At 41.5% G+C, this 25,460-nt stretch overlaps 3 protein-coding genes across 3 annotated transcripts; 1 reads left to right on the top strand and 2 right to left on the bottom strand.

Moving 5' to 3' along the window:
* The first annotated feature begins 5,452 nt into the window (after window positions 1-5,452).
* On the top strand, window positions 5,453-10,752 carry LOC145400107 (hematopoietic prostaglandin D synthase-like). Its single transcript, XM_080272617.1, has 4 exons — window positions 5,453-5,606; window positions 7,903-8,086; window positions 8,342-8,468; window positions 10,535-10,752. Exons 1-4 carry the CDS (start codon window positions 5,474-5,476, stop codon window positions 10,697-10,699), a joined length of 609 nt encoding a protein of 202 aa, XP_080128743.1. The 5' UTR covers window positions 5,453-5,473; the 3' UTR covers window positions 10,700-10,752.
* A 6,102-nt stretch (window positions 10,753-16,854) lies between these two features.
* On the bottom strand, window positions 16,855-19,381 carry LOC145400206 (putative glutathione S-transferase 5). The gene is made up of 2 exons (XM_080272721.1): window positions 19,253-19,381; window positions 16,855-17,019 (listed from the first exon to the last, which is right to left on the bottom strand). The coding sequence occupies exons 1-2, from the start codon at window positions 19,379-19,381 to the stop codon at window positions 16,855-16,857; spliced, it is 294 nt and encodes a 97-aa protein (XP_080128847.1).
* A 2,079-nt stretch (window positions 19,382-21,460) lies between these two features.
* LOC145400205 (hematopoietic prostaglandin D synthase-like) lies at window positions 21,461-24,511 on the bottom strand. The gene is made up of 3 exons (XM_080272720.1): window positions 24,368-24,511; window positions 21,910-22,093; window positions 21,461-21,473 (listed from the first exon to the last, which is right to left on the bottom strand). The coding sequence occupies exons 1-3, from the start codon at window positions 24,498-24,500 to the stop codon at window positions 21,461-21,463; spliced, it is 330 nt and encodes a 109-aa protein (XP_080128846.1). The 5' UTR covers window positions 24,501-24,511.
* Between the last annotated feature and the right edge of the window lie 949 nt (window positions 24,512-25,460).

The raw sequence follows: 25,460 nt of genomic DNA, 5'->3' as shown, positions 1-25,460 counted from the left end.
ACTAGGACGTATCATTAAAACTAAGAGCACGAATGTTTGGATAAACCCCCATTTTTTAACTACAGATTTGAAGCATTTGATGTCTGAGCTTTCCATTTATCCCGTTCATTTTACAAAGAAGAAAATAAGTAATTCCAAGCCCAACGTTTTCGTCTTGACCTCCTGACAAAATTTAAGGTTATATGGCAAGATTATAGAACAAAATGAAAGAGGGCTTTATCAGCAAGATTGAGATCTTGGTCTATTGTGCTTAATTCGTGATGTATGAATAATTTTGTGATTCACCTTCTTGTCAAGGTTTGATCTTTAACTTTTTTCAACGAAAATGTAATAACTTGTTCCTATGATTTCCAGTCAGTATGATAAATTTGGTGCAGTACCACCTGATAGTTTTCATTAATGTTAGGGACAGACAGATGAAAAGATAAACAACCTGAGTAAAAACTTCCTTGGTGAAGGTACATACAGGTGTTCCACAAATAACCATAAAAAATTGTGCCTTGCCTGCACATTTGCTCTCATAGTTTTAATAACAGGGCTCCTTGTTTCTGTGGATATGAGGAGGGCAAGTGTACCTTGGCTTAGGATTATCTCTGTAAATAGCTGAAAGAACTGTTTACATCAACAGTGTATAGCGGTGTGTACGTGCTCCTGTGCACGAAGCATACTGTAAACGTGTATTTCTGTCAGCAACAATATTGCCGTGTGTCGATGAATGTGCACTTTTACCAAAGAAGGCATAATGTGTTTCTCGGCATAACCAGTACCAACTTGTATTGCAGGAGTTACTGTGTTCATGTGTAGGTTTACAGTGTAGGTGATTCAAATTGCAACAAGTACACACGGGAGATATCAAGTATACATGAGTGTGCATTCCTGTGTGTGTGTGTGTGTGTGTGTGTGTGTGTGTGTGTGTGATACGAGCGGAACTCATTAATATAAACCAAACACTGCCTGTGTCTGCCCCCACTCCGAGTCTCACTTCACACCACGCAGGTACTGTATTCTCTCTCTCTCTCTCTCTGTCTCTCTCTCTCTCTGAGACATTTTATCGCTGAGCATGGCCTGCTTTCCCATGAAATTCAATAGGCGTGCTTTAAAAGCTGCAAAATGCATCCTTGGCCAAATGACCTTGATTTTGAAGTTAGTGGTTATAGCAGTGTTCCCAGTCGCCATTCCCTCAATTCTTTCATACTTACACGAAGTTTTAATTATCTGACCATAAGCAATGTGCAGCGTATATTGGTGTTCCAATATTGGCTCTTGGATAACTGGTGCGTTTTATACTTCTAACCTCCGAGAAAATTGAAATATGTGTATCTGATAATGTAGTTTTCACAATTGATTGAGAAGGGAAATGGGGAACGGAGTAACCATTAGTACGATAAGAAAGATATGCTTCTAACTCATTTCATACGATGACGTAGTATGTGCTTATTCTCGCTACCCCCAGACGATTTTTAGTAAGAACTCAGGAAAGATCTGTAATGCTGATGGGGTTAGTGAAGCATGTAATTAACCCTTTTCCAATTCGATGCTTCTCCTAAATAAAACTGGATGTAGTGAGAGTAAAAAATGTAAAAATACGTCATAGGAGTGAAGGAGTTATCCCCTTCACCACTGAGCTATCCTAAGCTGATTAAATTCCTCTAACAGCAGCAACAGGACAAGTAAAGCCACGTCATCGTATTGAAAGTTAACTCCCTCATTTTTTTTTTTTTATTAAATTATTATTGCTACTTCCAGACGATTTATTCACCTTAAAGGAGCTCATTACCAATGAGATAATGAATTAATGATGGGAATTTTACCCCTTCTAATTCGAAAACCTTGTCCTAAGATGGAAACACCAGTAATATTAAATACGTCATTGTGCTGAAAAATGGATACTGAGTACAGCCTCCTATATCCGTATTCTTCTTTGCCACTCTTGATTAGATCATCCACTCCTCTCATTGTTGTCTGCAAATGAAATAATGATACGCGTTTATGCTTTTCTAAAGTTTACCCATACTGTATCGTTTTCTGAGTTGTATTAACATCCTACACGTTCTCTCTCTCTCTCTCTCTCTCTCTCTCTCATCATGCATCCGGTGAGTATTCGCTCTTTTTAAGCTCTCACACATCCATCGTTTTCAGTCTTTTGTAGAATACTGAGTACTTTTTCGCCGTTTTTCATGTTTATCCTCATACCGTTTTCTGCTCTTTGCCGAGCAACCCATAAGTTTTCGTTTTTTTTTTTTTTTTTTTTTTCCGCACAACACATTCTCTTACCAATTTCTACATCATGTCGAACAGCCTGCGAGTTTTCGATTTTTCTAACTTACACACACTCGCATCTTTTTTTTTTTTTTTTTTTTTTCCCTACAGCCTGTGCATTTTCGTCATGTTTCAGTTTACGGATTATTTTCTCCAATTACATCAATAAAAAATTCTGCGACTGTTTGCCCCTTTTGATTCGTTAGTGACATCATTAAATTGTTGAACCTACCACATATTACTCATTTCAGATTTTATACATATTTTTGCTATTACCACACATTTAGCGCAGGTTAGAAGAGTGGCCTAGCAGTGAAGGGATTAATGAAGTCTGTACCTGAACCATCATCCATGTTAAAAAAAAAATATATATTAATTAAAAAAAAAAAATCATAAGCTGAACAGATTTACTGGGACGGGAAGAATATTAATCACCGTGGTAAAGTGGTTATTACACATCCATAATTTTCTACATTTTATCCAATAGCCTTTACACGTTTCATCTTCGCTGTAAGACTCTCCTTGTATTAATTTTCATGTATGGTGGGCAGACACAAGTTAGTGTCCTCCCAAACTCTGACGAATACATGGCGGAAAAATCGAACCATCTGAAACACACAGTAGTACAGATTAGGTTTTCAGTATATTTCGCCAGTTGTAAATTTTCTTTAGACGGAACTGGGAAGAGTTTGTTCATTGACTTCTACTCTTCTGCTTGTTTGATTTTTCCAACGTGTTATGAATTACATTGTTTCATTGTACTTAGGTGTGCGCCAGTGTTACCCTCTCTAGTCACAATTATATTACTCTTCATGCATGCTGTTCCCTTCTGTCTTCCTTCCCACCCCGTTGTGAATTATTTACCTTTCACTATACTTAGGTGTGCGGTACTGGGCTCTGTTGTCGTCGATTAAGGAAGCTCCCTAACACCGTCTCCGTACCTATTTATTTAGCTTATTACACATTGCCGTCCTCTTCCGTGTTACGGTACTTAAATCATTTCATTATCACCCTGCTGTACATAAATAACGTACAAAACGATATTTGCCAGCCATATCTTAAAATAAATCGGTAAGGAAGAGGTGTTAGGGAGCTTCCTCAACCGACCAGAATACGGGACATTCAAGTCACGACCTGGAGAACCATTATTTAACCTGACCCACCTCACACCAGTCATTCTGTGTCCTCGTTGTAAAACTTCCTCCTGCCTTCACATTCAGATTTCCCTCTCTTCCAAAAAGTTAAAAGTTACTCATTTCTTGCCACACTTTTTTTTTTTTTCCATCTTCACGTCTTCCCTGATTTGTTTTTCTTCCTTTCTGTTTTCATTTGCCCTTCCGTCTCCCCCTCACTCGACATGTTCGCCCCTCTCGGTCAACATAAGCTGATTTATTATTCTTCCCCCTCGTCTAATTTCTTGCTTCACTTCCCAATTTTGTATGTCCCTTACCTGCTTTCATATGCTTGCCTGCCTGCCTACCTTTTCCATCCATCCCTCTTTCCTTCCCCTATACATCCCCACCTCTCTCTCTCTCTCTCTCTCTCTCTCTCTCTCTCTCTCTCTCTCTCTCTCTCTCTCTCTCTCTCCATCCTCCTCCTCTTACCACCTCCCCTTCCTCCTGTCTCCCTCCACATCCTCGTCTTCTCTCCCCTCCTCTTAACGTACTCAACTCTGTATCTCTCCTCCTCCTTCTCCTCCTCCTCCTCTGCTTCTTCTTCATCTTCTTCCTCCTCCTTCTCCTCCTCCTCCTCCTCCTCCTCCTCCTTCTCTTCCTCCTCCTCCTCCTCCTCCTCCTTTCCCTGCCATCATGTCTGAGATAAGATTATGTGCATCAGTTTTTACAACTACTTTTTCTGACTGCTTCTCTTCCTCTGTTTTTCTTCCGCTCTCTCTTCTCTTCTTCCTCTCCTTTTTCTCTCTGATTCTAATCCTTCTCACCTCCTCTTAATCTCTGTCCCTCCTTTCCACCTCTTTCCCATTATCCTCCCTTCTTTCCGTCGCTTTCTCATCCTCCCTTCCTCCTTTCTCCCACCTGTCTACCCACTCTATCATTTCTTCCTACTTTACACCTTCCTCATTTTCCCCTTCTCTCCAGTTTTCTTCTTCATTGCTTCCTCCTCTCCACCTCTTTCCCCCTTTCCTCCCTCATCTCCATCTCTCTTCCTCTTTCCCTTCCCTCCTTCTTAATCACCTTTCTCCCTATTTTCTCCTCCCTACCCACTTCTCTCTCTCTCTCTCTCTCTCTCTCTCTCTCTCTCTCTCTCTCTCTCTCTCTCTCTCTCTCTCTCTCTCTCCTCACTACCCGTTCTCCTCCTCCCTTCCTCCCAACTTTGAGATAAGGCCAGTCTCCTATTTTTCCCTCCCAGTTTTCTCTCGCGTCACTCTCCTTCCCCACCTCCACCTCCCTCCCTTGCCTTCATGCTTACCTTGTTTTTTCTGTATAGCCAATTCCTCCATCAAACCTCTCTCTCTCTCTCTCTCTCTCTCTCTCTCTCTCTCTCTCTCTCTCTCTCTCTCTCTCTCTCTCTCTCTCTCTCTCTCTCCCCACCACTCCCTCACCTCTCACACCGTCTTCTTTACCTCCCTCTTTCTCCACCACTCCCTCGCCTCACACACCGTCTTCTCCACCTCCCTTTTCTCTACCTACCACTTCTCTTCCATCTTATATCTTTGAGACAGACTGGCCGTGAGGCCACCCTGACTCACCACCCCTTGGAAGGAACTTCACAACTGCCCACGTGCATCAGGTAATACACTGAACAGGTACCGGGTAACAGGGGAGGGGCTACCGGTGTTGGCAGACCGGCCGTCTTATACCTGCCAGCCCATTAGCGCCAGGGTTCGAATCTTGGTGCGGGCAGCAGGCGTCACTCGACTGTGGTGTCCATCCACCCCTTGTGGGTTGGTAGGTTAAATGAGGACCTACGGTAACACGTAGGGGAGGTAACTGTGGTACCCTAGACGATGCAATGGCCTTGTATCCCAAGCTATTAGATTAATGACCCGCCACAGGCTCAAAGACCTACGTTACGGAGATGAGCGCCGTGACTAATCGCCTCAGCGTCTGCACCCACCTTTATCTTTACTTCTCTCCCCACCACTCCCTCCTCGCTCACATTGTCTTCTCTACCCCGGTCTTCTCTACCTGCCATTTTTCTACCGTAGTACCTCCCATCCCTCTCCACAGCCACCACCGCCACCGCCACCACCGTCATGGCTGAATACAAGCTGATCTACTTCAACTTACGGGCTCGCGCCGAGATCGTGCGCTGGATATTCAAACAGGGCGATATTCCCTTCATTGACGAGAGGGTTAACATTGAGGACTGGCCAGAGAAGAAGAAGAGTAAGTAACCGAGTGAGTGAATGAGTGATGAGTTCAGGGTTGAGTGAGTGGATGAGCGAGTGAGTGGGTGAATGGATGAATAGGCTGTTAAGCTCTCAGTTGAGTGAGTGAGTGAAGAGATGGTTAGATTCCTCAAGTCAAGTGAGTGAGTGAGTAGATGCTTAGAGGTCAGAGGTGGGTGAGTAACAGAGTGAGTTTGGTGGGTGGTTAGAGTTTATGAGTGGTTCTGACGGGAGTGTAAAAAAAAAAAAAAAAAAAAAAAAAAAATCCCTCCGAGAAGAAAGAAAGAATGGGTTATCATAGACCTGGGTGATTTCGTAAGATGAATCTATGGTTCAAGAATTCTGGAAGTTTAGTGAGCAAATGCATATGTGATTCTGAAATAGTGACATCCCTCTCTCCACCGAGAAGAATGAATTATTTAAGAGGTTGGTGGGCGGAATGACTGAGCTGAATGACATGGGAGAATGACTGATCTAAGAGTGAGAGGAGTTAGTGAGTTAGTTGGGTGTGCTGAAGCAGGGCGACACTGACAAAAGAGTCAAGAGAGAGGGCTGGCTGAAGAAGAGTGGAGTGAGAGTTGAGCGAGCTGAATGCGAGTTAAGTGACTCTGACAGTGGATTAATATCGGGGACTAGCCAGAGAAGAAGAAATTGGGGGATATAGTGATCTGAGCCGAGTTGAATGAGTGAATGAACTGAGTGCATGAGTGGGTGAATAAACTCGCTGTCTCCATACCATTCGCAATATTAAGTTTTGGAGATTTTTTTTTTTTTAATTGGAATGTTAGATGTAGACATCGTCAGTTTTTTCAATCACTAGGGTCTCCAAAGCTGAATAAAACTTCCTGATAGCAGCAGATAACTAATTAACGGTCATCGTAGTGAAGGGGTTAACATTCTTTTCTAACACTAAGATGTTTCATTTTAGAGAGAGTGAAATGAGGAGTGAGAGATAGTGAGAGATTATGAAACTATTATTAGACTGACAACACACAGGAGATAAACATAACGGGAGAAAATGCACAATTAAAATTCATTCATCTTAACTAGGAGGGGGCTTTTGTCCTTTTGCAGCTTATATCCCGTAGCTCAGTGGCAGAATAACACAATACTCAGCATCCTCTACACAGCATTTCTTAGTGACTCGCACCATGTTCTAGTGTTAATCTCTTGCTATATCTCAGCATTCAAGATGGAGAGAGAGCCCTTTTATACCTGATTAAAGTGAACAGAGGTAAACGAGTCCAAGGATGGGTAAGGAAGTGCGTGTCTGAGGAGCGATGAAAACAGAGGGCAGCTTCTTTTTGTCTGTATCTGTCTATCAATCTATTGCCAGGCGCCTTCATTCGGTAAGGGGTGGCCACAGACAAATCGCCTCCGCATCACCCTGTCCTCTGTCATATGGCTGCCTTCCCTCAAACTAACACTCCTCTCTCAGTAATCTCTCCACTCCAACCGTCCATCTCATCTTTGGTCTTCCTGTTCCTGCTCTCCCCCTCCATCTTACTCACATTTTTCTTGTCAGTTTGTACTATAAGTGTCGTGCTGGTGTTTAAGCTCGCATCTCTAGTATTTCATTCCAGTTTACTCCACGCGATTTTTCCACAGCTTAGAATGATTCATTGCAGGTTTCAAAAGTTAATACTGTAATCATTAAGTCTCTCATGATAAGGGACAACTCTAGCACAAATTTCCGGAAAACACCAGACGATTTTATTCAGCTAATCGCGAGTCACAAAAACCTAAGTGTGTCCACATTCACTTGCCTAGCCCCACAGTTATCACTGGGGGTAAGCTTCCGATGCTGATCGTAAAAGTGTTAAGTAGTTTGATCTAGTCAAAACCAGACTATAATATTCATTTGAAACTGAGTCATAAGAGCTTGGATGTGTTATTGCAGTAAACTTCCTCTTATTTGTATGTGCATTATCTGTACCACGTCGTTATTCGTGTCGCGTCATTATAACGGCAGAGGCAGTGGAGGAAATTTAATCATAATCATCATCTCTTTGTCACTACCACGCAGGAAAAATAAATGTCTGACCAGCACTACTGAATGTCCAAGTACTGCATATGCTAGTATTATATGTTTGTTAATATTCTGTATTCATGTTTTGGATAAATATAGTGAGTTTTTATAAGCTATGAAAATTTTGAGGGCTGTTGTGCCAGTTATTGCGGGGTTTGGGGGGTTCCGAAAATTAGTACTGCATTATTCGCCAATTCCACTTCCTTGTCTAGATTTCGGCTCTAGTGCGGGTATTAGGAAGCTTACTTTATTTCCTTCCCCCCAGCCATCCCCGGAGGTAAGCTTCCGGTGTTTATCGTGAACGAGCACACACTGCCGCAGTCCCTGGCCATCGCTCGCTTCGCCGCCAAGAAGGCCAAACTAGTGCCTGAGAATGACCTGGAAGCTGCCTTCATCGACGCCCTCGCCGACACCATATACGAGATCATGGCAGAGTTCTACAAAATTCAGTGAGTTTTGAGTGACTTTCTTTTATTTTTTTTTTATTTTTAGGAATGGTGGAAGCTTTTAAAGTAATGGTGTAAGACTTAAGTGTGTGTGTGTGTGTGTGTGTGTGTGTGTGTGTGTAAAGAATGGTGAGGGGCTTTTTAGCAGTGGATGGAGTTTAAGTGACCAAGAGTTTTAAGTGATGGAGTTTGATTATGAGAGAGACGATGGAGATGGTGACGAATGATAACTAAATTACTTTGCCTTTTCTCTTCTAGTATGTCGAAGAAGACTGAAGAGGAGAAGAAGGCACAGAAGGAGGAGTTCTTGCCCAAGAGTGTGCTGCCCGCCATGGAGAAGCTGGAGAAGAGGTTGACTGGCAGGGAGTGGTACGTCTCAGACAACGTAAGTTACTGAGGTAGAGTGGTGAATTATATAAGAAGGATGTGAATAATTGGTTGGATGAATAATCGTATGTAAGACGGTGAATAAGTGAGACAAGAATAATAGGGAAGATGGTGAATGATAAGGAGAATAATGAGTGATAAGGACGATGTTGGCTAAGAGAGGGTGATGAATTTGATGAATTTTTAGAGTGTCGGTGAATGATGAGGGAAATGTTTAATAATGGGCAGGATGATGACCTGTAGGGAAATGGTGAATAACAAGGAGGAGAGTGAATAACAGGGACGGTGGTGAATAATAGAGAGGACGGTGAATAATGGATAGGAAAGTTAATAATGGGGAGGAAGGTAAATAATGGGGAGGAAGGTAAATAATGGGGAGGAAGGTCAGTAATGGGGAGGATGGTGAATTGTGGGGAGGGTGATGGGTAATAAGAATGTGAATAATTCTTACGACGAGTTTGAGCGTCAGGATAGGTATGAGGATGGAGATAGATGTATGAGTGAAGATGGGTTGTGTGGGTGAGGATGAGTGTGTGTGTGTGTGTGTGGATGGATGGATGGATGTGGATGTGGATGGGTGTGTGGGTGAGGGTATGTCTGTGGGTGAAGATGGGCTCTGGGGAGAGGCCTTGAACCCACACGAGTAGTTATTAATTCCACGATAGTTATTGTGGTGTAGTGATAAACAGTATCAACAGTGTAATATTTTTTTTTTATGTTGCAGTTCCTAATACTGTATTGTCTAAGACCCAGTTCACCTTTTCATTCCCATGACGTATTTATTACATGTAATTCCTCCTACTTTCAAACTGTTTATTAAATTGGTGTAGACTTTTCGAATTGGGGAGACACAGCATTCCTAACTCCTCTAACTATAAATGCTGTTTCATTTGGAGCTGAAAGAATGATTACGAGAACAGTGCGTCATGGAAGTGAAGCAGTAAAAAAAAAAAAAATCTTGTTTTTAATCCAGCACATACCTAACTCCCTTCCATCACATATCAATTACTTTTCACACCCACACCACATCAGTCCCACGTCACCTTCTCCATACCTCCCTTAGACGCGCTTGACGATAACCCACACACACACACCACAAAGCCAGCCAGGAGACAGGACGTGTGTGCTGGGCAATGCCAAGGTCCTGTCCTCCCCCATTACTGTTTTTTAACCAGCCCATACCCTACTGACCGGGCTAATGTATGGCCCGGCCTGCACTATAGGTTCAGGGAATCTTTGAACGAACGAACGATAACCCACCTCCGCAGCATGACACTTAATTAGTCTCTGGGTAACCTGTTTATCAAATCACACAGGTCCCCCCCCTCACCCCCCCACCCCCCCCCACACACACAAAAAAAAAAAACCGCTGCAAATTTTACCCTTTCATTATCCGTCTCATGACCCGTAGAACTCTCTCCTTTGTCCCTTCCACGCTATCACCTAATGCATCCCGCTTACCTTGATTCTGTATAACCTGCATACCACTACGATTGTATATTTTTCAGTACCCTTCCCCTTCCCCTTCAGTTTCATCTGTTTTATTTCTCTTCTCGCGTCCACTAACCTATTCCGCTCAACAAGTTTCTGAGTAACTTGTATATTCTGTCAGTCTGCCCGCCAAAAAACACAAAGCTTTAACGATTGCCAATGCATGTCTTCCATTACCCATCGCCTGACCTTCAGAAGTCATGTCTAGTTATGGTCTCTTACTCTCTTTATGCTGTCCACTAACCTCACTAAACTCAGTCAGAGTCTGGGTAAGCAACATATAAAAACAAGAACACAAAACTGCTACTGCTTCCTTCCTTTACCCCTTCCCTTAAACACTCATCTCCCTTATCTCTCCTACATTTTTCACTAATCCATTCTGCTCGGGCAAATCGGAATAACTTGCATATAAAGTCAAGAACACAAACACTACTAGTCGTTTTCTTTCATTGCCCCTCCCCTCCCCTTCAGCACACACCTCCCGTATCTCATTCCCACTCTCGTTATTTTCCCCCACTCCCGTACGTCTCCCACTCCACCCACCTATCCATTGCGCTGTTTTTGACTCATCAGCTGACCTGGGGTGACCTGGCACTCGGCGTCTTCTTGAACGAGCTGAAGCTCCTTAACCTTGACGACTTGGCCAAGTACCCGGCTCTCAAGGCCCACTATGAGAAAGTTACGTCCCTGCCCAGGATCAAGGAGTGGCTGGAATCACGACCAAAATCTGGAATGTAACTTTTGAATCAACACTTAGATTTAAGTCACAGAGGACCGTATGCTGTGTGGCAAATGAAACTCTCTGACACCTTCTCCTTGTCAGTTTATTTCTGCTTGGCACGTGAATATTCTTTTTTATTCTCTTTATACAAACCATGTCGATACTGGAATGATTTAAACAGTGCAGAAGAGAATATTCATGTATATTATGGAAAATAAATCGATTTGGAAGAGGTAACGAGAATACTGCCCAAAGTTAACAAACTGTCATGATTTGTAACGTCCATATTTTTCATTCAAATCGTCGAAATCGGAGTTGTAATTTTGTCAAAGTTAATTACTTTATGAGCTGTCTGAATCGGAGTCTCTAGGATCGAGCATAATGGAGTGACAATGAGAGTAGCTCAGTAGTCAAACCTAGAAAGCAAATGATCAAAGCTTGGGAAAAAAAAAAAAAAAACTGCATTTGTAGCTCCAGCAATAAAAAGTATACATCATTACTAACCAAAGAACAAACATCTACATCATTCTGGTATGAACAGCGTTTTGCCGAGTTGGATGTATAACGAAAACACGGGAGACTAAAACATCACCAGCATGCTTAAAAATCATCCAAAACATCATAATACAAGCATCATTTTGAACTACCATCTTAATCACCAACACTCGGTAAATTATCAAAAGAATGTATGATAATAAAACGTTCCTACGATGATTAGTATCAATGTCCTTCCCTTACATGTTTCACGAGGACGATGCTTGGGATGTGAATATACGTGACAAAGACTTATAATTACTGTGATTCAGGTTTCATTGGACGATTTTTGAGATGTGTACAGTTTCATGCAGTAATATCGATTCACCTTCTAGTCAAACAATTATGAAATACTGACATATTATTCTAAAGTCTATTGAGTTCCCTAGATCGCTTCACTTGGGTCTGAAAGTCATTGATAACTGTTTTATATATCGTCATGAAGTAAAACAGTATCTTTGAGCAAAACTGTACGTGACGATGCTTTTGGATGAGATACTCTCTGTTGGTGAGATGATTATCAACAGATATTAGTATATTTATTGTTGATAAAACCTTTCTGTTAATATTTTGTTGAATCTGCCACAAGGTTATAAGAAACAGTTACATAACTATTCACCAAAGAATCTGCAAATGTGACCTGAACGTTTGCATCTGCTTTACTACTTACATATAGAGGCTATGAACACAGCCAAAAAGATATCATTGCACTCATAGCTAGAAGCAGAAACGATAAAATATAAGAGCATGTGGTACCAACATCTCTTAATTTAATGGGATATGTTAGTGGCATCTTTTTGGCTGGATGGGGTAAACATAAATACTCGCTCAACTAGCAGGGGAAGCAGTGGTCAGAGGATGATGTTAACACTTAAAAGAATAATGGAAAGCATTTTAATCCAGTGAAGATGGGAAAACTGATTACATTGTACTTCAGTTAAGAAAAAGAAGAAAGATCACATTTCTTCATCCCGACGACCAATTTTTATTTTAATCAGACCACCTCCAGTTATGATCCAATTTATTAAGGTTATCTTGTAGTAGGGGAGTTGATAAAGGCTATTTCTAACCTTTTCCGTCCAGAAATCTCTGCTAAGATAATATAATCGTGTGAATAAACTAAAAAGAAATACGTCATTGCACTGAAGGGATAAAAATAAGACCTTTCACATTCAGGAGGTTGGAAAGGATCTCTCTCGTTACCATTTGTGCACAATACCATCTTGTATATACAACAGTAGTATTTTTGTTTGTGTTCTTCATGTTATGGTTGAGAACCACAACTGAAAGCGGTAGTCTCATGTAAAGACCAGATAGATAATAAGGCATGTTGTGGAGAATTCTTTCCCCTGTAAAATGGTTAGGATCCTTTATAAATATTTCCCCAGATACAGCCATAAAATTTCACATCGAAATCTGGATAAACAACAATCGGCAGTATAACAGTAGTCTCTAGTAAAGTTAGCAATAAGTAAACTGCACCCCGAAACAGTAATATAGCCTATAGGATTATTCCTTACGACTAAAGCTAGAAGTATTTACTCTCAGCTGAATAAAATAGTCTGGCGTTAGGTGGCACAGAATACTAGAACTCTCCCTACCGTGAGAGGAGTAATGTTGAGAGTGTTAAAAGTCTCAGGCTCCTGCGATTCAATCTTAGCTGAATATAATTTTTTAACGTTAGCTGGAATAGACTAATGGAGTTGTTCAAACCTTGCGTGAATTAAAGAAGTTTGAGTCACCAAATCGTTAACTAAATATTTCACCACCGCTTTTACCACTGGCCAACGTGGAAAATGTTCTGTACGGCTCATTCCTCCTTGTGATTCAAAATAGTTGGATTATGAAGCTAATGCGATGGGATAACCAAGCCCCAGATTTCTGACATCGTTCTTAACACTTAACGGAAGAAAAAAAAAAAAAAGTTAGATTTTTATACACGTGACTGTGGACTGGAATGTAACCTAGCCAATTCTTAGCCACTCAGGTGTGTTGAAAAAGAACTCCATAAAATATGCGATCACCAGCACCTTCACTTAGTTGTCGCAATGCATTGATTAGTTGGTTGCACTCCACATTGTTGCCGTCACTGTTACCCTTCAGTACAGTGGTTTTAATTTAGTTTAGCTCTCCGTACTGCCAGACGAATATATTCTGCACAGATGTATAGTAGTGTAGAAGTTGAACCAATCATCATCAAAGCCTCCTGTACGGTAACGTCTGTATTTTTACCATATTTTCTTCATATATCCATGCGATCTTAGTCAAGGAGAGAATTTCTGAGCTTGAGGATTTAGACATGGCCTTCAGTGATCACATGTTCACCCTCCAAAGCTGAAAAGTATGTCTGCTGTATTAAGAATAAAATGTGTTAAGATGGCAAGGGCTCGTATTCTCGTAGGGTAGGGAGACTCCCTATCGCCTCTTCCTAAGCGATTTATTATCCAAACTACCCATCAATATCCTCATTTTTGCTTCTTATATCTTTTTAATGTCGACAGATTCCATGAATAACACCCAGGAATGTAGTAACGGAGCAGGATCAGCAATAAATCGGTAAGGAAGAGGTGTTATAAGCTTGTTAACCGTATGAGAAACCGCCCAAGATGTTAACTCCATCACTATCTTATGTTTACCATCAAGCTGAATAAAATCATCTGATGGTAAAAAGAATATAAGAACGGAGCCATCTTACCGAAAGGATTGACACTGAAAGGATTAACTGCCATGAAATCGAATACCAAGGCGTGTATTCTCATTCAGTAAAGATGTTCCCTAGCACCTCTTCCTCTACGATTTATTTTGGGGTCCAGCTGGTTAACACAATTATGTACCCAACTTATGCAGAGTATGGCGATATTAGAATTATATAAGCAACAAAAAAAGACGATAGTAATGTTTAATAAGCAAATTAAATCGCTTAGGAAGAGGTGTCAGGGAACTTCATTTATCAACCATGAAATCGAACACTAAGTGTCTGTGTAAGACTTTTGATCCACTTATATGACTGATGAAGGCAATGTTTCACGTCCTTGTCTCGCACTTGCCAGGCTGTGGACGTCTTTGTGTACTTATAAAATATTCCATCAGCAACATGAACTAATGCCCTTGATGCAGTGTAGCGCAGTCACACTCCACGACCTCGGTTGACATTAATTGTTGGAGTAGGGATATGTAATGCTGTTTTCCTTCAAATTATGATGATAATAATAATAATAATAATTAGTTATTATTATTATTATTATTATTATTATTATTATTATTATCATCATCATTTGCTACTGTATATCCACACTTGAAAGTGAGGAGCGTTCGAGCCAACAAACTTGCTAATGCTGTCATTTAGCTGAATGATGTGTGCCAATACACCTGTCTGATATTAATGTACAATTTGTTGTAATCCATCTTATTCTAGAGTGCGCACATAATCAGTCTGGGAACTTTAGACTTACTAAAGATGCTGGGTCATACGCTTGGGTAATTTCTTTGCTTAGATTGGTGCTTCTTGGTTCTCTTTCAAACTAAAATAATCGAATTTAGGGAAAAGTCACTTCCATAAGCTTTCCATGGAAATGAGTGTGAGTTGGTGCATTACTTCTGTTTTAGTTGTTGAGAAATGGCATTCCAATAATTTATCATACAGCATCCATCATTTATAATGTATACTCTCAAGGCTTCTCCCCACCCTCAGCCACAGTCCGAACATACCCCACCCATTACATTGTCCCCCAACACCCATTTTTTTTTTTTTTTAGCTTACCCTCTACAGTACCGTCACTTTTGGAAGATATTTTGAACTATACCATCACTGCGTTCAAACCACCAATTCTACAAGATTTGAAAACCTATTTTGTCAGGGTATACTTTCCTGCTCCAGCCTCACTACTCATGACCATGCCAGCCCATCCCGTCCATTCATTTGCTCTCCACGCTCAATTCTGTACCCGCTCTGACGGTTTGTTGTCTGGACACAGGCGCACGGTCGACGAACATGCTTATTATGTTCTTGTTATATTCAGACGATTATATTATCTTAGCATAGATTTTTGGTCTGGAAGGGTTAGATATAGCCTTTATTAACTCCTTCACAACCAGATAACCTTAATAAATTGGATCATAACCGGTGGTGGTCTGATTAAAATTAAAATTGGTCGTCGGGTTGAAGAAACTGATACCTTTCTTCCTTTTTTCTTAACTGGAGTATAATGCCATCAGTTTTCCCATCTTCACTGGATTGAAATGCTTTCCTTTATTCTTTTCCAGAGTTACCTTCATCCCCTGACCACTGCTTCCCCTGCTAGTTGAGTGAGTATTTATCTTCACCCACCTTCAGCCAAAAAGATGTCACTAACATATTCCTATAAACTAAGAGATGTTGGTACCACATGCTCTTTTATTTTATTGTCTCTGCTTCTTTCCATGAGTGCAATGATATCTTTTTGGCTGTGTTCACATTTTTTGTCTATCAGTAATAATGTATATGAAAAAGTTCAGGTCACATTTGCAGATTCTTTGGTGAACAGTTATGTGATTGTTTCTTGTAAACTTGCGGCAGATTCAACAGAAATATAGAAAGCTTTTATCAACAGTAAGTATGCAAATGACTGTTGATAATCATGTCTCACCAACAGAGAATATCTCATCCAAAAGCATTGTCATGTACAGTTTCGGACATAGATACTGTTTTACTTCATGACGGTATATAAAACAGTTATCAATGACTTTCAGACCCAAGTGAAGCGATCTAGGGAACCCAATAGACTTTAGAATAATATGTCAATGTTTCATAATTGTTTGAATCGATATTACTGCCAGAAACTGTACACATCTAAGAATCGTCCAGTGAAACCTGAATCACAGTAATTTTAAGTCTTTGTCACATATATTTCCTTCACATCCCCAGCTTCGTCCTCCGTGAAACAGGTAAGGGAAGGAAATTAACACTAATCGTCGAAGGAACGTTTTATTTGTCATACATTCTTCTGATAATTTACCGAGTGTTAGTGACTAGGATATTAGCTCAAAATAATGCTTGTATTATGATGTGTTGGGTGATTTTTAAGCATGCTGGTGATGTTTTAGTCCCCCATGTTTTCGTTATACATCCAACTCGGCAACAGGCTGTTCATATCAGACTAATGTAGATGTTTGTTTTTTGGTTAGTAATGATGTATACTTTTTATTGCTGGAGCTACAAATGCACTTTTTTTTTTTTTAGTTCTGATTATTTGCTTTCTAGGTGTGGGTGTTGAGCTTCTCTCACTGTCACTCCATTATGCTTGGTCGTAGAGACTCCGATTCAGATAGCTCATAAAGTAAAAAACTTTGAAAAAATTACAACTCCGATTTCGACGATTTGAATGAAAAATATGGACGTTACAAATCATGACAGTTTGTTAACTTTGGGCAGTATTCTCGTTACCTCTTCCAAATCGATTTATTTTCTATAATATACATGAATATTCTCTTCTGCACTGTTTGTATCATTCCAGTATCGACATGGCTTCTATAGAGAGAATAAAAGAGAATATTCACGTGCCATGCAGAACTAAACTGACAAGGAGAAGGTGTCAGAGAGCTTCATCCGCCAAACAGAATACAGTCCTCTGTGACGTAAATCTGAGTGTTGATTCAGAAATTAGGCTTCAGATTTTGGTCGTGTTTCCAGCCACTCCTTGATTCTGGGCAGGGACGTAACTTTCTCATAGTGGGCCTTGAGAGCCGGGTACTTGGCCAAGTTGTCAAGGTCATAGAGTTTTAGATCGCTGAAGAAGAGGCCGAGTGCCAGGTCACCCCAGGTCAGCTGATGGGTCAAAAACAGCGCAATGGATAGGTGAGGTAGAGTGGGAGACGTACGTAAGTGGGAGAAATAACGAGAATGGGAATGAGATACGGGAGGTGTGTGGTGAAGGGGAGGGGAGGGGTAATGAAAGAAAACGAGTATAGTAGTGTTTGTGTTCTTGACTTTATATGCAAGTTATTCCGATTTGCCCGAGTAGAATGGATTAGTGAAAAATGTAGGAGAGATATGGGAGATGAGTGTTTGAGGGAAGAGATAACGGAAGGAAGCAGTAGCAGTTTTGTGTTCTTGTTTTTATATGTTGCTTACCCAGACTCTGAGCTCAGTGAGGTTAGTGGACGGTGTATGAGACCATAATTAGAGATGAGTTCTGAAGGTCAGGCGATGGGTGATGAAAGAGATGCATCGGAAGTCGTTAATTTTTTTTTTTTTTTTTTTTTTTTTTTTTTTTTTTTTTTTGTAGGCAGACTGAGAGGATAAACAACTTACTCAGAAGCTTGCTGAGCAGAATAGGGTAGTGGACGCGAGAAGAGAATAAAACAGACGAAACTGAACGTCAAGGGAAAAGGTACTGAAAAAAATGCAATCGTAGTGGTATGCAGGTTTTATAGAATCAAGGTAAGAGGGATGCATTAGGGCGAGTCCAGGCGTGTGCTCAAACATATGTTGGCAACACAGCTGGCAACATGCTTGGGAACATGTTTGCAGCAGTATTTGGACAGATGTATGCAAACATGTTTTAGTGCAGTTTCAAACACTGGCAGATGGGATAAGTGTGTCCATACGAGTGCAGCTGAGACTTCATCATGATGTTGCCAACATGATCTGGACGCTGCTGCTCCCAACATGTTTGCAGCGTGTTCGTTACTGTGTTGCTTACATGTTGCCAACACTTGTTTCAGCACACGTGTGGACGCGCACTTGGGTGATAGCGTGGAAGGGACAAAGAAGAGAGAGTTCTTAGGGTCTTGACAGGGATAATGAAAGGGTAACATCTGAAGTTTTTTTTTTTTTTTTTTTTTGGTGTGTGTGTGTGGGGGGGGGGAGCTATGTGATTTGATAAACAGGTTACCCAGAGACTAATTAAGTGTCAGGCTGAGGAGGTGGGTTATCGTCAAGCGTGCGTGAGTGAGGTATGGAGATGGTGACGTGGGACTGGAGTGGTGTGTGTGAAAAGTAATGGATATGTGATGGAAGGGAGTTAGATACGTGCAGGGTAAAAACAAGATTTTTTTAACCCCTTCAGTTCCATGACGCACTGTTCTCGTAATAATTGTTTCTGCTCCAAATGAAACGGCATTTAATAGTTAGAGAAGTTGGGAATGCTGTATATCCCCGATTCGAAAAGTCTACACCAAGTTAATAAACAGTCTGAAAGTAGGAAGAATTATATACAATAAATACGTCATGGGAGTGAAAAGGTTAACTGGGTCATAGACAACACAGTATTAGGAACTGTAAAAAAAAAAAAAAAAAAACTTCATTACACTATTGATACTGTTTATCACTACACCACAATAACTATCGTGGAATTAAAAACTATTCGTGTGGGTTTAAGGCCTCTCCCTACAGCCCATCTTCAACTACACACATACCCTCACCCACACACCCATCCACACACACACACACACACACACACACACACACACACACACACACACACACACATCTTCACTCATACAATTATCTTCATCCTTATACCCATCCTGACGCTCAAACCCGTTGTAAGAATTATTCACATTCTCATTATTCATCACCCTCCCCACAATTCACCATCTTCTATTCTTCACCATCCTTTATCATTCATCATCCTCCCCATTATTTACCTTCCTCCCGATTACTTTCCTTCCTCCAATCATTTTCCTTCCTCCCCATTACTTTCCTTCCTCCCCATTATTTTCCTTCCTCCCCATTATTAACCTTCCTACCCATTATTCACCGTCATCTGTATTACTCACCACCGCCAATATTATTCACTATCCTCCCAATTATTCACTGTTTTCTTGTAGGTCATCATCCTACCCATAATTCATCATTCACTAATACCCTAAAAATTTATCAAATTCATCACTCTCTCTAAGCCAACATCGTCCTTATCACTCATTATTCTCCTTATCATTCACCATCCTCCCTATTGTTCTTGCCCCAATTATTCACCATCTTACCTACTATTATTCATCTAACCAATTATTCACATCCTTCTTATATAACTCACCTCTCTACCTCAGTAACTTACATTGTCTGAGACGTACCACTCCCTGCCAGTAAACCTCTTCTCCAGTTTCTCCATGACGGGCAGCACGAACTTGGGCAAGAACTCCTCCTTCTGTGCCTTCTTCTTCTCCTCTTCCGTCTTCTCTGACATACTAGAAGAGAAGAGGCAAAGTAATTTAGCTAAAATTCGTCATCATCTTCATCGTCTCTCTCATAATTCACCGGTCAACAGTAGTATATCATCCTGAAAGTTTTGTGGTGCTCTTGGTGCACGGTTAGGTGCTAATTCTGAAAATCCCATCCGTTTTTTCCTAACACGTCAAGTATTTATGATGAATCTTCATGTTGAAAGCGTACCTTACAATATTCACATATATTCCTTTTTTTAACACCGCTTATGCTATTTTTGCAGCTGTTGTTGTTTATTGAATCAGCTGAAATGTCAAGACAATGCAAAAATAGTCCCAGTTGTTTCTGCTTTGTCTGTGCTTTGTTCACCCCCAAGGGACAGCGACGCAACATCACGAACGATATCAAGAAGGTCTATCATCTGTACTTCGGCTGTGCTCTTGCAGATCAAGACAGAAAATGGGCACCGCATGTAATCTGTACAGCGTGTTCGAATGGACTAAGAGACTGGATGAATACGAGAAAAAAGGCAATCACATTCGCCTTTCCTATGTTATGGAGGGAGCCAAAAGATCATGCTACAGATTGTTACTTCTGCAAGGTCAACATATCCTGGTTTTTTTTTAAGACCAAGCACATGATTGCCTACCCCAGTTTGGAATCCGTTACAAAGACACTGCCGCACAACGATGAAGTTCTTCCCATTTCAATACCACCAGAAAATAGTATCGCCAGTAGCGACGATGAGGACGAAGATGTAGGCCAAACCGAGTCAGATGAAGCAGCTGAGGATGCAGAGTTTTTAGCCGACAATGAAGACACACCTGACCAGTTCTTTCAAGGAGAGTTGAATGACTTGGTTCGAGATCTGGGACTACCGAAGGACAAGGCTGAACTTTTGGCATCTCTTTTGAAAGAAAAATGTCTGCTCAAGAAAGATGTTCGAGTAACATACTTCAGAAAACGAATTGAAGATTTTTCTTCATATTTTTCTGTTGATGGACCACTATGTTTTTGCAACGACATGACAGATTGTTCGCTGCCTTTCACAGGAGCATGATCCTTCTCAGTGGCGCGTATTCATAGATTCATCGAAGAAAAGCTTGAAGGTGGTATTGCTGCACAATGGGAATATGAAACCTTCTTTGCCTTTAGGACATTCAGTGCACATGAAAGAGTGCTATGAAAACATTGCTGCCCTTTTAGATGCCGTGAAATATGACGAATACAAATGGAAGTTGTGTGGAGACTTGAAAGTGATCGGTTTGCTGATGGGACTGAAATCAGGCTTCATAAAACACTGTTGTTTCTTATGCTTCTTGGATTGCCGTGCAACTTCCAAGCACTATGTGCAGTCGACATGGCCACCTAGACAAACATACGAGCCAGGAACTTGGAACATCGCGAATGAGCCTCTGGTTGCTCCCGGAGACATTCTTCTTCCTCCGCTTCATGTAAAGCTCGGCTTAATGAAGCAGTTCGTGAAGACACTGGGCAGAAGAAACACTGAAGCATTGGGATTAGTCGCAACCAAATCCCCAGGCATCACTAAAGCTAAGCTGAAAGAAGGAATATTCATCAGCCCACAGATAAAGGAACTTCTGAGAGACCACAACTTCAGTACCTATCTGGCCGATGTGGAACTGGCCGCCTGGACCTCATTTAAATAGATATGTGAAAATTTCCTGGGAAACAAGAGGTCATCGGATTATGAAGATGGTGTTGAGAAACTTCTCAATTTATTTCCTGCAATGGGATGTCGAATGCCGCTGAAAGTTCATTTGCTTCATTCGCACCTTGAAGTTTTCGAGCAGAACTTGGGAGCCGTCTCTGACGAACAGGAAGAACGATTCCATCAAGATATCAGTGCAATGGAGCATCGCTATCAAGGGTGCAGGTATGAAGGTATGCTCGCGGATTACCGCTGGATGCTGTACAGGGAGAAGCCTGGAACGCAGCATCGAAGGAATTCTAAAGCTCAACGATTTTGAGTAGTTTGACCTTTGCAAACGTGCAATGAAACTCACTCTCTATTATATGACTTGCACGAGTTTCCTGCTTTGTCATTTCAATTTGGATGAAAATACAATGTATTTGTGGACTATTTGGAGACACTGAAATTATATGAGGAATCGACATAGTTCAAAAAACCTCAAATATACTAAGAAAAACTTCGTTTTTATAAGTATAGCAGTCATATCCGTCCAGCGGTAAAATTCAAGCAAAATGATAAACGGTAGTTTCCACAAAATTGTGACGTGCTATGCTAAAATGGACAACATATTCATGATCGTTGTCAAAAATAGGTCTAGAAATGTTATATTTTATACCTGATGAGAGAGAAAATATGATTATGTAGACCTGTGAATCATCCCGTACTTAAACGCCATCACTTAAAACTCATGGTCACTTTAAACTCCCACCACTGCTTAAAAGCCTCTCATCATTCTTTAAACACACACACACACACTTAAGTTTTACACCATTACTTTAAAAGCTTCCACCATTCCTTTAGAAAAAAAAAAAAAAAAAATGCCACCTAAAACTCACCGAATCTTGTAGAACTCCGTCATGATCTCGTATAATGTGTCGACGAGGGCGTCGATGAAGGCAGCCTCCAGGTCATTCTCAGGCACCAGTTTGGCCTTCTTGGCGGCGAAGCGAGCGATGGCCAGGGACTGCGGCAGTGTGTATTCCTTCACGATCAACACAGGAAGCTTACCTCCGGGGATGGCTGTGGGAACGGAAATAAAGTAAGCTTCCTAATACCCGTACTAGAGCCAAAATCTAGACAAGTAGAATTTACGAATAATGCAGGACTAATTTTCGGAACCTCCAAACCCCCCAATAAATGGCACAACAGCCCTCAGAATTTTCATAGCTTATTAAAAACTCACTATATTAACCCAAAACATGAATACAGAATATTAATAAACATATAATACTAGCATAATCAGTTCTTGGACATTCAGTAGTGCTGGTCAGTTATTTTTTCTGCATGGTAGTGGCAAAGAGATGATGATTATAATTAAATTTCCTCCCTTGCCTCTGCCGTTATAATGACGCGATACGAATAACGACGTGGTACAGATAATGCACATACAAATAAGAAGTTCACTGCATTAACACGTCCAAGCTCTTATGACTCAGTTTCAAATGAATATTATAGTCTGGTGCTGACTGGATCAAACTGCTTAACACTTTTACGATCAGCATCGGAAGCTTACCCCCAGAGACAACTGTGGGGCTAGGCAAGTGAATGTGGACACACTTAGGTTTTTGTGACTCGCGATTAGCTGAATAAAATTGTCTGGTGTTTTCTGGAACTTTGTGATGGAGTTGTCCCATATCATGAGATGCTCAATGGTGACAGTATTAACTTTTGAATCCTCCTATGAATCACTCTAACCTGACGAAAAATCGCGAGGTGTAAATTGGAATGAAATACTAGAGACACGACCTTAAACACCAGCACGAGACTGAGAAACTGACAAGAAGAATGTATGTGAGTGAGATAGAGGGGGAGAGAAAGAACAGAGAGACAAAAGATGAGGTGGAGAGATGGAATGGAGAGATTACTGAGAGAGGAGTGTGAGTTACAGAAAGGACAGTCATATGACAGAGGTCAGGGCGGCGTGGAGGCGATTTGTCTGTGGCCACCCCTTACGGAATGAAGGCGCCTGGCAATAGATTGATAGACAGATAGATAGACAGAAAGACGCTGCCCTCTGTGTTTTCATCGCTCCTCAGACTCGCACTTCCCTTACCCATCCTTGGATTCGTTTACCTCTGTTCACTATACTCTGTTCACTCTAATCAGGTATAAAAGGGCTATCTCTCCACCTTGAATTCCGAGATATAGCAAGAGATTAACACTAGAACATGGTGCGAGTCACTACGAAATGCTGTGTAGAGGATACTGAGTATTGTCTTATTTTCCCATTGAGCAACGGGAAATGAGCTGCAAAAGGACGACAGCCTCCTCCAAGTTAAGATCAATGAATTTTAACTGTGCATTTTATCCCGTTATGTTCATCTCCTGTGTGCTGTCAGTCAAATAATAGTTTCATAATCTCTCATTCTCTCTCACTCCTCATTTCACTCTCTCTAAAATGAAATCGCTTAGTGTTAGAAAAGATTATTGATCCCTTCACTACAATGATCGTCTAGAGTTAGTTTTTGCTGCTATCAGGAAATTTTATTCAGCTTTGGAGACCCTGGTGATTGAAAAGCCTGACAATGTCTACATCTAACCCTCAAAATAAAAAAAATAAAAAATGCAAAACTTAATACAGCGAATCGTTTGGAGACAGCGAGTTTATTCACACACTCATTCACACAGTTCATTCACTCACTCATTCAGCTCGGCTCAGATCAGTGTATCCCAACTTTTTTCTTCTCTGGCTAGTCCCCGATATTAATCCACTGTCAGAATCACTTACTCAACTCTGATGCAGCTCGATCAACTGTCATTCCACTCTTCTTCAGCCAACCCTCTCTCTTGACTCTTTTGCCAGCGTCGCCCTGCTTCAGCTGACTCATCTCACTCTTAGATCAGTCATTTTCCCATCTCATTCAGCTCAGTCATTCCGCCCACCAACCTCTTAAATAATTCATTCTTCTCGGTGTGGAGAGAGGGACGTCACTACTTCAGAATCACATATGTATTTGCTCATTAAACTTTCAGAATTCTTGAACCATACATTCATCTCACGAAATCACCCAGGTCTATGATAACCCATTCTTTCTTTCTTCTCGTTTTTTTTTTTTTTTTTTAAACCTTCCCTTCAGAATCACTCACTAAACTCTAACCACTCACCCAAATCACTCTGCTACCCACCTCTGAACTCTAAGCATCTACTCACTCACTTGATTTGAGAAATCTAACCATCTCTTCACTCATTTACTCACTCAACTGAGAGCTTAATAGTCTATTCACCCACTCACCCACTTACTCGCTCACCCGCTCACTCAACTCTGATCTCAGCACTGTCACTCAGATACTTACTTTTCTTCTTCTCTGGCCAGTCCTCATGGTTAACCCTCTCGTCAGTGAAGGGAATATCGCCCTGTTTGAATATCCAGCGCACGATCTCGGCGCGAGCCCGGACGTTGAAGTAGATCAACTTGTATTCAGCCATGACGGTGGTGGCGCTGGTGGTGGTGGCTGTGGAGAGGGATGGGAGGTAGAAAAGTGGCAGGTAGAGAAGACCGGGGAAGACAAGACAATGTGAGCGAGGAGGGAGTTGTGGGGAGAGAATAAAGGTGGGTGCAGACGCTATGAGGCGCTTAGGCGCGGCGCTTACCTCCGTAACGTAGACCTTTGAGCCTGTGGCGGGTCATTAATCTAATAGCTTGGGATACAAGGCCATTGCATCATCTAGGGTACCACAGTTACCTCCCCTACGTGTTACCGTAGGTCCTCATTTTACCTACCAACCCACAAGGGGTGGATGGACACCACAGTCGAGTGACGCCTGCTGCCCGCACCAAGATTCGAACTCTGGCGCTAATGGGCCGGCAGGTATAAAATGGCCGGTCTACCAACACCCGTAGCCCCTCCTCTGTTACCTGTTCAGTGTACTACCTGATGTATGTGGGCAGTTGTGAAGTTCCTTCCAAGGGGTGATGAGTTGCACTGCCTAGTCAGGGTGGCCTCACGGCCAGTCTTTCTCAAAGATATAAGATGGAAGAGAAGTGGATAGGAGAAAAAAAAATAGAGACGTGGTAGGTAGAGAAGAGGGAGGTAGAGAAGACGGTGAGACGAGAGAGAGAGAGAGAGAGAGAGAGGCAGGTCTGATGGAGGGATTGGATATGCAGAAAAACAAGGTAAGCCTGAAGGCAAGGGAGGGAGGTGGAGGTGGGGAAGGAGAGTGACGAGAGAGAGAACTGGGAGGGAAAAATAGGAGAGAGACTGGCCTTAGCTCAAAGTTGGGAGGAAAGGAGGAGGACGGGTGGTGAGAAGGGAGAAAGGAGGAAGAGATGATGAGGAGCGAGCGAGAGAGAGAGTAGGGAGAAGGTAAAAAATAGGGAGAAAGGCGATTAAGGAGTGAAGGGAAAGAGGAAAAGATGGAGATGAGGGAGAAAAGAGAGAAAGAGGT

Source organism: Coenobita brevimanus, chromosome 51 (assembly GCF_032717465.1).
Source record: "Coenobita brevimanus isolate Jiangsu-jjx chromosome 51, ASM3271746v2, whole genome shotgun sequence".
Lineage (NCBI taxonomy): Eukaryota > Metazoa > Arthropoda > Malacostraca > Decapoda > Coenobitidae > Coenobita > Coenobita brevimanus.
This window is presented reverse-complemented; position numbering and strand designations above follow the sequence as displayed.